The sequence below is a fragment of the Temnothorax longispinosus genome, chromosome 12 (assembly GCF_030848805.1).
Source record: "Temnothorax longispinosus isolate EJ_2023e chromosome 12, Tlon_JGU_v1, whole genome shotgun sequence".
NCBI lineage: Eukaryota > Metazoa > Arthropoda > Insecta > Hymenoptera > Formicidae > Temnothorax > Temnothorax longispinosus.
Window position 1 is genome coordinate 13809060 of NC_092369.1, and position 13111 is coordinate 13822170.

General features: G+C 43.5%; 4 protein-coding genes and 1 long non-coding RNA gene across 5 annotated transcripts; 3 read left to right on the forward strand and 2 right to left on the reverse strand.

Annotated features, from left to right (window-relative positions):
- The first annotated feature begins 66 nt into the window (after positions 1-66).
- On the forward strand, positions 67-1516 carry LOC139823068 (large ribosomal subunit protein eL22). Its single transcript, XM_071795354.1, has 4 exons — positions 67-224; positions 491-625; positions 1014-1135; positions 1297-1516. The coding sequence occupies exons 1-4, from the start codon at positions 216-218 to the stop codon at positions 1442-1444; spliced, it is 414 nt and encodes a 137-aa protein (XP_071651455.1). The 5' UTR covers positions 67-215; the 3' UTR covers positions 1445-1516.
- A 2724-nt stretch (positions 1517-4240) lies between these two features.
- Atg8a (Autophagy-related 8a) lies at positions 4241-7148 on the forward strand. The gene is made up of 3 exons (XM_071795358.1): positions 4241-4635; positions 6113-6310; positions 6410-7148. The coding sequence occupies exons 1-3, from the start codon at positions 4546-4548 to the stop codon at positions 6473-6475; spliced, it is 354 nt and encodes a 117-aa protein (XP_071651459.1). The 5' UTR covers positions 4241-4545; the 3' UTR covers positions 6476-7148.
- LOC139823072 (uncharacterized) lies at positions 6728-7928 on the reverse strand. Its single transcript, XR_011734682.1, has 2 exons — positions 7787-7928; positions 6728-7718 (listed from the first exon to the last, which is right to left on the reverse strand). It is a non-coding gene; the product is annotated as an uncharacterized lncRNA (long non-coding RNA).
- Amt (Ammonium transporter) lies at positions 7410-10315 on the forward strand. Its single transcript, XM_071795335.1, has 11 exons — positions 7410-7551; positions 7689-7974; positions 8054-8211; positions 8336-8447; positions 8528-8733; positions 8818-8949; positions 9052-9147; positions 9214-9302; positions 9394-9483; positions 9567-9654; positions 9733-10315. The coding sequence occupies exons 1-11, from the start codon at positions 7410-7412 to the stop codon at positions 9903-9905; spliced, it is 1572 nt and encodes a 523-aa protein (XP_071651436.1). The 3' UTR covers positions 9906-10315.
- Orc4 (origin recognition complex subunit 4) lies at positions 9941-13037 on the reverse strand. Its single transcript, XM_071795337.1, has 6 exons — positions 12904-13037; positions 12433-12718; positions 12006-12332; positions 11442-11939; positions 11220-11372; positions 9941-11123 (listed from the first exon to the last, which is right to left on the reverse strand). The coding sequence occupies exons 2-6, from the start codon at positions 12646-12648 to the stop codon at positions 10962-10964; spliced, it is 1356 nt and encodes a 451-aa protein (XP_071651438.1). The 5' UTR covers positions 12649-12718; positions 12904-13037; the 3' UTR covers positions 9941-10961.
- Between the last annotated feature and the right edge of the window lie 74 nt (positions 13038-13111).

Below are 13111 nucleotides of genomic sequence, written 5' to 3' on the forward strand. Positions count from 1 at the left end.
TTTAAGCGCAGAAAATGCGGCACAAATGCAGTTACGAAGAATAGACGTAGTTAATCGCGTCTCATTGATGATTTTACGAATCGAATGAATGTCGTTTACGCGAAAAGCGTCTTTTTCTCCTACTTCTCTACAAGAGTAAACGACTACAGCGCCGTATGGTGGTGTTTTGACTCTTTAAGTCTTCAGGTTCTTTCGTTCGTCGAACGCACGTGAACATGGTTCTGGTAAGTTCTCGCTCCGCGAAAGTACGACGCGTACCCGTACGTATGGCAGAATCACGTGAAAATAACACCGCGCGCGGAAAGAACGCGTTTGGTTTGTCGATCGCGACGTCTCAGCCTTTTATTTTGTCTCGAGATCGCTTCGTTCGAGTTCGATTAGCACATATACCGTATGCCGTCCCTGTCCCGCTGTCTCGAACGCGTCCCACGTGTCCCGCGAAACGGTGGCAACATTATCATTAAAAGGATTGTTTTTCGCGACTTTTCAGCCGGCGAAGAAATCCAAAGGTCCGATCAGGAAGCAGGTCCTTCGGGGGAAGGGACAGAAGAAGAAAGTGTCCCTGAAGTTCACGATCGACTGCACGCATCCCGTGGAGGATAATATTATGGATGTTGCCAATTTTGTAAGTTACATGAGATTCTTTTAGCCCGTAGTCTCTTACTATTTCCCGTTTCCACGCACGAGACGTCCGCTCGCAGTTGCTCCGTCGATATCTTGAGCGTGATACACGCCTAACCTATTCCTCGCGGCGTCCTAACCTCTCTACGTACATACCTATAGGAGGAGGAGGACGCTGGAGTTGCGTGACTTTGATCTTGACGCGCGCGATGTCTGTATCCTTATTCTGTACGTCTTATCGGTATCCGTATATTATTATCGCACTTTTTTACTATGTATTATATTGTCTTGCAGCTTCTTTACCATATATTATATCTGTGCAACGATATGAGACGTACAGACGAGGTGTACCGCTAATATATATTATAAGACAGCACGTTTTTTTTTTCCAGGAAAAGTATTTAAACGAGAAAATCAAAGTTGGTGGCAAAATTAATAACTTTGGCAACACGGTTGTTCTGGAACGTAATAAGATGAAGCTCACCATCAACAGTGACATAGATTTCTCCAAGCGGTGAGTAACGTCGTGTTTCTTCGCGTAAAACAGTCACGCGGTACATATATACACGACGGAAGACGTTTGGATATTAAGCGATATTCGGGATCTCCGTTTGCTATCGTAAGCTATAGGAAGAGCGATATTTGCACTGATTTGGAAAAACTTTGTTGCTATAGGTATCTCAAGTATTTGACGAAGAAGTACTTGAAGAAGAACAAGTTGCGCGATTGGTTGCGAGTAGTGTCGAAGGACAAGGAAACGTATGAATTACGATACTTCCAGATTAACAGCCAGGAAGACGAAGACGAAGAAGATGCAGAATAATTCTCTTTATTTTTCTATTACAGATGCGTCTTCTGTATATATTTCTTTTAATAAAGAATAAAACCCGCGATATATTCTTGCTTTTTTAAATATATATCTATAAGTGCTCCTACTAGAAGTTATACTTATACCTATATGTAAATATTTATCGTTAACATTTATCTTGAACGTTTATAATATATTTTCTGAATATCTGGCGTTTTTAATACGCACTATTTATTTCACGAGTGCGTTCGTATGCGTGGTCGCATGTACAAAATAACGTGTGTACTTTCACGTTTATACGTCTCATATACGTCGTTTTAAATTTCTTACGTATACGTTTATACGCATGCAACTCTCCGCGCGTATATGCACGTCATTCGACAATAGGCCGTTCGAAGCAAAGCGCTGCACTTTCTACAAAGATATAAAAATGGTAACGTTTAATAGACTGTTGAACTTTAAATAACGCCCTGTCGACACGCGTAATGTAAAGGTGAGTTCGTGGTCGTGCTTCCACGGCAAGCGTTGTTCATAAACGCGACGTTGCAGACGTTGCTGTTACCATCTGTGCTTGTCTCGACTAAGAGCTTCGCGCGTTGGACGCATTTTCTGCCGAGGGCGTTCCTGCACTTGGTGAACTTTGCGCGGGAAATCAGCGATCTCTACGTTAGAACTCGGAGCAAACTCCGCGTAACTTTGCCAGGACGTATACGTCAACTTGCGACGTATTTACGGCAAACGTTCTACGTACATGATCCGCCGTTACGTAAAGACGGGCGTCGTAGATAAGTCTACGTTCTCTTTCTCGTTCTCTTCACATAAACGTACGGCGTTTTAATACGTAATATTCCTCTCTTCGTATAAAAACGTAATACGTCTATCCTAAACTACGCGGAGTTTCGTTGAACGCGTCTGTAACTTTCAAGTCGACATTTGATTTTTATGATGAACGCCGTACCGGGACGAAGACACGTTTAAGTAATTAACATCGTTCGGCGCTTGAAGCTCGGCGCGTTTGTCTAAACTTGGCACGTCTATCACGCTGACGGCAAACTTTTTTCAACACGCGCGCACCATCGCGCACGTACAAGACGCTCTCGCGGACGTTTCGTCGACGGCGGCGGCGCGGCGTCATTCGTCGCATCGTGGCGAAAGGCACACGCACGATATATGATACGTTACGTCCAGAACGCACATACCTGGTGCTGGTGACGGGGATGATCGTCAACGACGTTGTTCGTTGCGCCTGTGTGCGTAAATGAAGCGGAGCTCGGCCCGGCTCCCGGCTCCCGGTCCCGGCACTCCCGGCTGGATCTCGTCGACGCCGAAGATGGCCGAGGAGGACGACGCGTTCGGTGCGCGGCACTGCGCGGCACTCGACACGATACTTATTACAAAGTCTCTCGCGCGTTTCGGCGACGCGCCCTCGCGACGACAACGTCTCGACTGACGACTCTCGACAACGCGCGCGCGGTATCTGTATCTGCTTCGATCGCGATCGCGATCGCGAGAGACGCGCGGACGTGAGATTCGAACGGCTACTCCGCACCCGCACTCCCGCACTCCGCGACTGTCCGCGACGACCCATTGCAACGGCGCGGCGCGGCGCGGCGCGCTCGCCGACCGACGCGCGAATTCGAAATATCGAAGGAGGCGCGAGATTGCGATTCTCGAAGCGACGCGCGACTGGAGGAGATATCGACTTCTCGATCAGCAGCGGGATCTGGGATCTGCTCCGCGCAGCTGCACCAAGCTGCACTTTCTGCGCGCGAGGAGCGCGACGCGCGCCGCCCGCGGCGCCCGTCAGAGCGAGAAAGAGAGGACGCGGAAGGTGCAGCCGAGGCTGCCGTACGCGCTTCGATTTATCCCGATGTTCTCGTCTCTCGTTTCCACGATAATCCCGCGCGTTAAGGGGAGAAAACTAAGTAAAAGCACGAAAATAAGCGATTTTTTGAACAATTTTTTTAGAGGTAATAAAATAATCGCATCAATTTCAACTTTTGGCATACTTTAATTATAGGTGTCAAGCACTAAAATAAAATTTTTTACAAAAGAAAATGGCGGCGTTACAGGCTTCACAATTTGGCGTCTTTTGCGCGAGGTGGAAAAAGGCTGCCATCGTCACGTTTTTTGTAGCGGTCTGAAACAAAAAACCAAAAAATTTTTTGATTACTTATGAGTTTAGGCGAAGGATATACCTATAAGATTATAAAAAAATGCAAAATTAAAAATTTGGTAGGCATTTTAATCAAAAATTCAAATTTGCAAATTTAATTTTTTGATTAAAATGTTTACCAAATTTTTAATTTTGCATTTTTTTATAATCTTATAGGTATATCCTTCGCCTAAACTCATAAGTAATCAAAAAATTTTTTGGTTTTTTGTTTCAGACCGCTACAAAAAACGTGACGATGGCAGCCTTTTTCCACCTCGCGCAAAAGACGCCAAATTGTGAAGCCTGTAATGCCGCCATTTTCTTTTGTAAAAAAAATTTTTTTTAGTGCTTGACACCTATAATTAAAGTATGCCAAAAGTTGAAATTGATGCGATTATTTTATTACCTCTAAAAAAATTGTTCAAAAAATCGCTTATTTTCGTGCTTCTACTTAGTTTTCTCCCCTTAACGCGCGGCCAGGCCGACAAGTTCCTTGAATAAAATCGAGCGATCTCTCACGAGAAACCGGTGATCTCTTCGACGTCATCTCGTTGCCGAAACAAATGAAGGGGACTGTTTTCTCGCGGCGGACGACGATCCGACATGTCGGCCGTGTCGGCGTCCGGCGACGGCGTGACGCGGACGCTAGCGCGCGCGCAGTGACGCACGGCCCGCACCCGCACGGCGAATACGGCAATTGTTGTCGCTTGTCGCTGCGAGCTGCGAGTCGCGAGAGTTTCGTGTTTCGTGGTTTCGCCGAGGCCGTCGCCGTGCGCCGTTCGTGTCACGCAGTTGTCGCAGTCACGTTAGCCAAATTTAGCGACTGTCACACTGTCACGGAGAGCGAGAGTGCTCACGCGCGTCAACGAAAAGGGTGAGCTCTAGGGAACGCGAGTCAAGGATCGTGATCGTCGTCGTTGTCGGTTGTCGCGCCGCGTGGTCCCCTCGCAGACGGGGGACAATGAAGTTCCAGTACAAGGAGGAGCACCCGTTCGAGAAGAGGAAGGCCGAGGGCGAGAAGATCCGACGGAAATACCCGGATCGAGTGCCCGTGAGTATCCTTCCCTCGTGCGTTCCGCTTTAAAAATCCCGGAGATGGTAGCTTACGCTTTCCGCTTTCCGCTTTCCCGAGGGACGCGGAAGGAGCGTTTCGCGGACGTGGCGAAACGTGGCCTCTCGCGAGGAACGCCCGCGCCGCGCGCCGTGGCTCGCCTCGCCTCGCCTCGGCGCGATCCCCTTCGGAGGATCTCAAGGTCGTCCTCGCATTCTGCGTCGCATATCGCATATCGCCTATCGCCCCCCGTTCGGACGAGGCGGCTTCTCTTCGGGAGACGCCTGTCTCTCTCTCTCCTTTTTGCGCACTTACACAGCGAAATCGCGCTGCTCCTCGCGTACGTCCTCCCCCGCGCGCGATATTGATCTGCTTCACGACGTGCACGCGACGTGGTTAAAGGTAAACAGCATCGCGTCGCTCGCGCGTCCCCGTGGTCCCATCGTCGACGTAGACTTCGGACACGAGGAAACGCTTCTAGAAGGTTCACGCTCTTTGTCGCGTTAAATAAGTAACGCGTCGCAACATCGTCGTCCTGCTAAATCGAGCCCAACGTTGTTTTCAAAGTTGCGTCGGATGTGTGTGTGTGTGTGAAGCGTGTGTAGTGTGTACCTTTGTCAAGCGTCGTTTTATCAAGTTACCAATTTATAATAAATGACAAATAAATCAGGAAGAACTCGTAGATCGATTATACTTTGCTACGCACACGTACACGTATGTGTACTTTTAAATATATCTTACACACATACTTCGTTCGAAATATATTTCAGATTAAACGTTACGAGATAGGATCTTTCCACTGATAGAACGTATAGTCATTTTTATCGTGAAAGGAAAAACACGTATCAAAGCATTCCACGTTCGTAGCGGCCGTACGTGGACGGAGTATAACACAGCAACGTCTCGTCCAAACATATGGATCTTACCTACTCTCCCTTCGCTTATTACGTACGTTCTGATATAATCTTCCGCGTAACGTCTTTTCTTATTAATCTTCCTTCAACCTATATATTAAAACGCAACGTTATTCCTAATGGATCTCGCGCGACTTCCACGGTCGTACGCGTGATTGTTAGAAAGAAAGAATACGCGTGTTTATCTTCGCTGCGCATGACGCAGCGATCACATGACGGCAGTTTCAGCAGTGAACGTACCTCCCGTTCCGCGATGCACACGCGTTCACCAGGTTCACCAGATCCACGCACAGGACTCGCGCCTGAGTCCTGTTATTCAACAGTTGGACGCGTTTCAAAGTCTCTCTCACGCACGGTATTAACTGCAGCGAGCCAGAGACGTAAGCCTTGTTTAATATTTTGTTGTTAGGCTTATTGTTAGCATAGGCTGAACGTCACGTTTCCACGTCCGCGAACACGGCCCTTAACGCAAAGCTGCGGAGCGTGCGTTATTTCGGTGTGTTGCGGCGACTAATTAAGACACTTTCCTATTGTTGTCAACTAATATTACATGAATGTTGTAGGTAATAGTCGAGAAGGCGCCTAAAGCCAAAATCAGTGACCTGGACAAGCAAAAGTACTTGGTACCCTCTGATTTGACCGTTGGCCAGTTTTACTTTTTAATTCGTAAGAGGATTCATTTACGTCCCGAGGATGCCCTATTCTTCTTCGTCAACAACATCATTCCTCCGACAAGCGCCACCATGGGCTCTCTTTATGCGGTACGTAGTATGAATATTATTACGGACGTATGTAACGAGTGAGATGCTTCGCGTTTGACGTTTTGTCGACCGCTCTAATCTCGTCAAACGTTTCAACAGGAACATCACGAAGAGGACTTCTTCCTTTATATAGCGTATAGCGATGAGAACGTATACGGTCACTAAACCCCAGCAGGATGAGCAAACCACCAAAACGACAAGGGCGTCAGCAACAAAAATCATCTACCAACGTAGTCCTCATAGACGCTTTCGAAAAACCGAGCATACCAAATTACAACTATCGATATACTTTGTGTGAACGTTTATGTCTCGATACTGCACACTTGCTTCTTTCAAAAACAAACTACACAGCTATATCTTTGGATGATAAAAAAAAAATGCTTGTCGATTCCATTCTTTCTTTGCCACCTGAGAGGACTTTAGTTTACCGTATGATGTAAGACCAACTAAATTGTGCAGACGTATGTGATCATGTAATGTCTAGCCTGGCCACTCAAAAAAAAAATAAAGAAACAAAAGAGAAAAAAAATCCCCCAAAAAGTATTTGTATTGCCAAATATCGCTAATATTCTCACAACGTACGTTTCACTGCACATTTATAATCATGTTTCCCGAGAATAGTAACTATCGTATCATTATAAATTCCAAGTGTGGTATAGACGACAGAATTCTATACGTGATATCATTTTCAACACCATAGATTAATGTTGTATTATACATAATTTTGACGTTATTTACGTAATGAAAGGACGAAGAGAACGTGTTGGATATGCGAGCGAGACAACGTTTCTGTAATATCTTGAAAATGTAAGGCCAATAAAAAAAAATTTTAAAACGACGAGAACACGGCTAAGTATTTTCTGTATTCTTTTGTTCTTAAATATTATTTTCCTCTTGGTTTAATGTTAGCTCCTTTTAATAGAATCCGCTTGATCCAGTTGTTGACAAGTCGTGACGTTGCTATCAATACTTGTCGCAGACTTGTTTTGCCCGCGTACATCCTAAATTTTTTATTTGTTTGTCCCGAGCACGCTCAATGTATGCGAACGAAGACAGTAGTCAAACTCCTTTCTATCGACCAAGTAGCAGCTTGAATACCATGGAACCGGCGAGTTTCGAGAAAAATGATACAAACGTCAACGTTACTGTTGATAGATATATTAGTCCATTGTATAATCTTTCGCAAGAAGATAGCAGCTGGATCGTCACGAGCTCCTTTATGATTCTTACAATGCAAACAGGTAAAATACGAAGACGAATATCTTTCCCGAAAAATGTGACGTCGTCTCTCTTTCCGTAACTGTTTAAGATATATAAACTATTACTATATTTTATTCTTCTGCACGCGAGTACGTTACGTCTCTTATAAACTCCATAGGTTTCGGAATGTTGGAGTCCGGCTGTGTATCTGTGAAAAATGAAGTCAATATCATGATGAAGAATGTGGTCGATATATCTCTCGGCGGTCTGACTTACTGGATGTTTGGATTCGGATTTAGCTTTGGCATGAGTGAGCCCAACAACCCTCTAATCGGTATCGGAGGTCTATTCGTAGATCCTTCCGTCGGCGACGAATATATGGGTGGTATTTGCGCCGCATTTTTATTTCAATTGAGCTTCGCCACCACTTCTACGACCATCGTTAGCGGTGCTATGGCAGAACGGTATATATTTATCTTCGCTAATGCGATATATCGGGGATGTAAGTCACGCGTCACACGTTTGACACGTTTGCATTTCTAGATGTAACTTCAAGGCGTATTGCGTCTTCTCGTTTCTGAATACTATCGTGTACTGCTTGCCAGCCGGATGGGTGTGGGGTGATCACGGTTTCCTGAACCGCATGGGGGTCGTTGATATTGCTGGCTCAGGCCCGGTGCATCTTGTCGGCGGTATTTCAGGTAGTCATGGGTAGTCAGAGTCAGAGATATACAAGTGTGTAATTAATCATTGCCAGATGATCAACGATAAACTGATAAATATTTCACGCGATAAACGCATTACGTTGCCTGTTTATTTATACAGCTCTAGCTTGCGCTATCATGCTCGGTCCCAGAATAGGCAGATACGACAACGGCATCGATCCCCTACCGCTCGGATGCCCAGTCAATGCTATTATGGGGCTGTTCGTGTTGTGGTAAAGCACGCGTAGCGTATCGCGCGACGTAAGTTACAGCAATAAGTTACAGAATAGAAAAAAGGGAATATTAATTGTAGGTGGGGCTGGTTAGCATTCAACAGTGGTAGTACTTATGGGGTAACTGGTGCTCAGTGGCAGTACGCCGCTCGAGCGGCTGTTGCCACGATGATAGCCAGTATGGGGGGTGGTCTGGTCGGTTTGGGATTCAGCTTGACCAATCCGAACGGAATTGATATCCTTAGCCAGATAAACGGTGTTCTTGGGGCACTGGTGGCAGTTACCGGTACGTGCTTAATTAAAATATAGTAAAGACTGAAATACTGATGAACCGCGCCGCGTCTCAAGCGTTAATGTTGCGGGTGTTTAGGTGGGTGTTTCCTCTATAAAGGCTGGGAAGCGATGATAGTCGGGATGGTAGGTGGTTTTATCACGTGTATCGTAATGCCAGTGTTAGACAAAATTCACATAGACGATCCTGTTGGAGCAGCCGCCACTCACGGTGCGTTTATGTTAATTCCATTGACATGTCCAATTTTTACAAGTTTCTTTCACTCTCTTCATCGCGATAATATAAACACTCGCGCATTTCTTTTAAATATAGGCGCAAGTGGTATCTGGGGAGTTATCGCGATCGGTTTATTTGCTGATAATCCAATTCCGCTTGATACCACAAATGGAAGGAAGGGCTTGTTCAAAGGTTCGTACAATATGATTTCGCGTATTTTTCTCATTCCGCGTCACATGCATGAATTCTTTCTCGTAGGAGGCGGCTGGTATCTATTAGGAGTACAAAGCTTATCTGTACTTTGTTTAGGGGTTTGGAGTTTTGTCAGCTCTATCGTATTGCTATGGGTATTATGACTTTGTTCTAAAAAAAAAAAAAAGTATATATAAATAATACTTGTAATACATGAGATGCAAGTAATACCTGTCTTTTTCGTAGATAATAAATAAAATAATACCAATTAGAATGTCAGTTTATGAAGAAGTACTCGGAGCAGATCTCGTAGAGCATAGAATACGTCATTCACAGGTACGACGTTCCTTAATAACTTAATTTTTTAAGCAGTTTGAACTTTTAACACGCTGTCTAACTTATGTGAGTGCTTGCTGCAGATAGGTGTGAGTCGTGCCATGTCAGCGCTTCGACCGTTTAGTATGGAGAAGCAACTAAGGAACGTACCTCCCATAGGCATGAATCCTGGTAAGACAGAAAACCTGTTCCCTTGTTTGTGATGTAAACCTGTGCCGAAATGTATAATAACGCGCACTTTTGATACAGGTCATGAGTTATTTCTTGTTCAGCATAGAAAAAAGAAATTGGCAAATTTTTCAAAGTCTGAGAAACGTCACGTGTCAAAGAAGCTGGTGACGAAAAATTCCCAGATCAGGACGATTGCGGACTCTTCCGCGCTAACCGCGGAAGCGAAACCGCAGTTTGCGTGGATAGATTAGATTTAAAAAACGAATACACAGACTTATATCGGTACTTGGTGTCAGAGATGTGAATTTATTACAAATGTATAAACATGGACACGTGCACATTCTAATGTTGTCGTATTCTAATACGCCCAACCAATGTGTGTGTGTGTGCGCGAGAGGGGCACACATTTCTTAATAAATACTTAAATTTTTACGCATTCATACCTATAAATATTGATCGCTGACACACATGCACGCACACACACGACACAGAGATAAATCGATAAATGAACATGATAAATGGATCACAGACAAACTGAATTTTAACACGATGCTTAGCCAGTGGCACAAATATGGTTTCAATCGAATAAATTAGTTACGCGTCCATGACACACGATAAGATAATGCTTGTTATTATAGGAAATAAAATATTTCGATAAATATCTTCCTTATTATCTTTCATATATCAAAGATGTGTATACCAGATGTTCTACTTCTGGTTTTTGTATATTGGCAGGAACTGTTCCTGGAGACCATATTAAGTATATATTCACAAAATACCATTCTCCCTTTGCCTTTGCCTTTCAGATATTGTACTGATACATATTGAGAATATTTACACGTTCATTGTATTTTCGTGATATTTCTTTCGATTTTCTATTCTAAAAATGCTTGATACTTAATAACTAAATTTAGAAAATCGAACTGGATACATGTATGAATAGTAATATTCTAGAGATGCAAGACTAGAGTATCACACGTCTTTTGGAGGGCATAATATGTAGACGAAATGTCGCGTATCTTTGTAATTTTCTTCGTATAATACTTGATTTCTATGGCGATCATTAATTGATAGTATGGAGATGAGCTTAATAATTATATTCAACATATAAAAATGTATCTAAAAGATTAGCACACTATCGATTCCTACATTATTTCAAATGCATTCCTTCTATAAGAGCGATATAAATATCTATGTCTAAATTTATCCTATAAATACGACGCTACGTGAAGGGGAAACTTATTAATTACGTGTAACGTGTACGTTTATGGAACACAATAGGTTGAGTACTTGAAACTATATCGTTATTATATACTGCTTGACGCCCACTGAGACACTTCTGTAGGAAGACCAGGATACGTCTTCACAGCCTCAATAACTTGCTGCGATGTTAATGTAAATTTGTAATATTGATATTCTTTTTCAAACTTTGTATTCGTATTTCCAACTGGCAGCAAGATCTCCAAGTTCTATAGAATATATATAATATATATGTATTATCCATCTTTTCTTTATTCGAGAACCTAATTCGAGAAAAATAATTTCAATATAGAAGCATTTCTTACCTTGATGTGCTCAAAAGCTTTCATGATAACCGGTCTCTGGACAGATTGTACAGAGGACGTCTGATTCACAAACTTCATGTAGCGATTGTATATCGCCTCGAACGTCAATGGTTCACCATCATAAATCTCCGTTTCATGTTTCATCGCTATTATCTGAGTGATAATATTGAGATATAGATATTTCTTTCACTACCAAATAAAATTAGAAAGTCAAAAACGTACCAGACACATCTCTAAAATGGATAATCCTTCGAGCATCAACAACTTGTCATCCTCCGAAAAGATTTTACTCGCTTCCACAAAATCATTCACTTCCACGTTCTGATGCTTCTCTGATAACGTCGAGACAGCTACCGCGAGAAACGTTCTAAAGCTCCTCTCGCTCACATCGATATGATACATTCTCTTGAGTAAATTCACCATCGTAACATTGGCAGTCAAACTCTTGATATAGTCGTTCCACATAGAACCGAATTGCGGATCTATTGTACAGTCATCATATTGCTGCTCCACTTTATTTACATTCTCATCGTCAGGCAAGCTGAGGAGGTTCCGAAAGAGTTCCAGACGATCGTCAAACGCGGACATTGGTTGTTCCGAGGACGACGTATCGCCGGGAAATAAAAATATCTGGCGATGCGAGAATCTCGACTTGACTCTCTTCTCCAGCAGCTCCATGACGTCTAATCTACAGCTTATCCCTAGTACACATATCGGAACCTACAAACGTGAAAGAAAATTATTACACTTTTCTTTATCTCGATACGATACGATTTAAACATTTACCTGTGCAGATTGAGCAACGTCAAACAGATTATATAACAATGTCTGATTGTGATGTCCGCAAAACAGATCGAACTCATCGAGCACGAAGATGACTGGCTTGGAGCGGTTTTTATCGCCAGATTTCAAGCAATCTAAGAGGAAGCTTAGATTTTCTGCAAACGTACCGAAAACCTTATCGCCGACCACGTTTTCTAATTGCATCTGACGAGTTAGATCTTTGAGCGCTAAACGATCGTCAGTATGTACTAGCCCATTAAGGTTCACTATTAGCGCATTATCCTTAAAACTTTTTAAAGCAGACAACTCCTTTAAAACGCTATTAACAAGCTGAAACATAAATAAGTCCTTATCAGTACCTACAATACAGAGTACAATACACAATACAATACAATATATTTTGTATGATATCATAAAGGATACGTTATACCGTTGTTTTGCCGCTGCCTCTAGGTCCAACCAACAAGACGGACGTGCTCTCGCCTACTTCAACGGTACGTTTCACTAAATCCAGCACGTTTAGCCGCTCGTTAACGTGATGCCTGAACTTTGTTTCGGGACACATTATTTTACGCTTCAAGTACTTTCGCGTGAGCAGTATCATATTGTCTTGGAAGTCGATTGCCATATTTTTCTTCTTGCTCATCGTGTTCTTGTTCTTACTGATGGTCTTTAACAGTCTTGAACTACTTGTCTTGACAAAACACGTGGAAGACCTGCACGCGATGGAGAATTTATTTTTAAGATACTTAAAGATACTCGCTCTTAGTCTAAACTAACGTTCTAAATTCTAAACTAAGCAAAATGTTTAAAAATACAGCGCGTATAATCAGAAAACATAACCCGATCGTCTCGAATGGAATTCGACGACACTAAAAACACATCTTTTGCGTCAACTTACGCGAGTCGTCGAGCCTTGAATATATTCGGTCGATGACGTCGGCCACGTATTTTGACGCGATGAATAACGCGGGACGAACAGCGGAGAAAAGTGGAGAGGAGACAACCCGGCCGCGGGCAAGAGAGTCGAAAGGGTCGGAGGGGAGGGTCGATGTTTACGTGCGTCGTGGCCGTCGCCGCCGTCGTGCGTCCCGTCTCCCGTGCCCGTG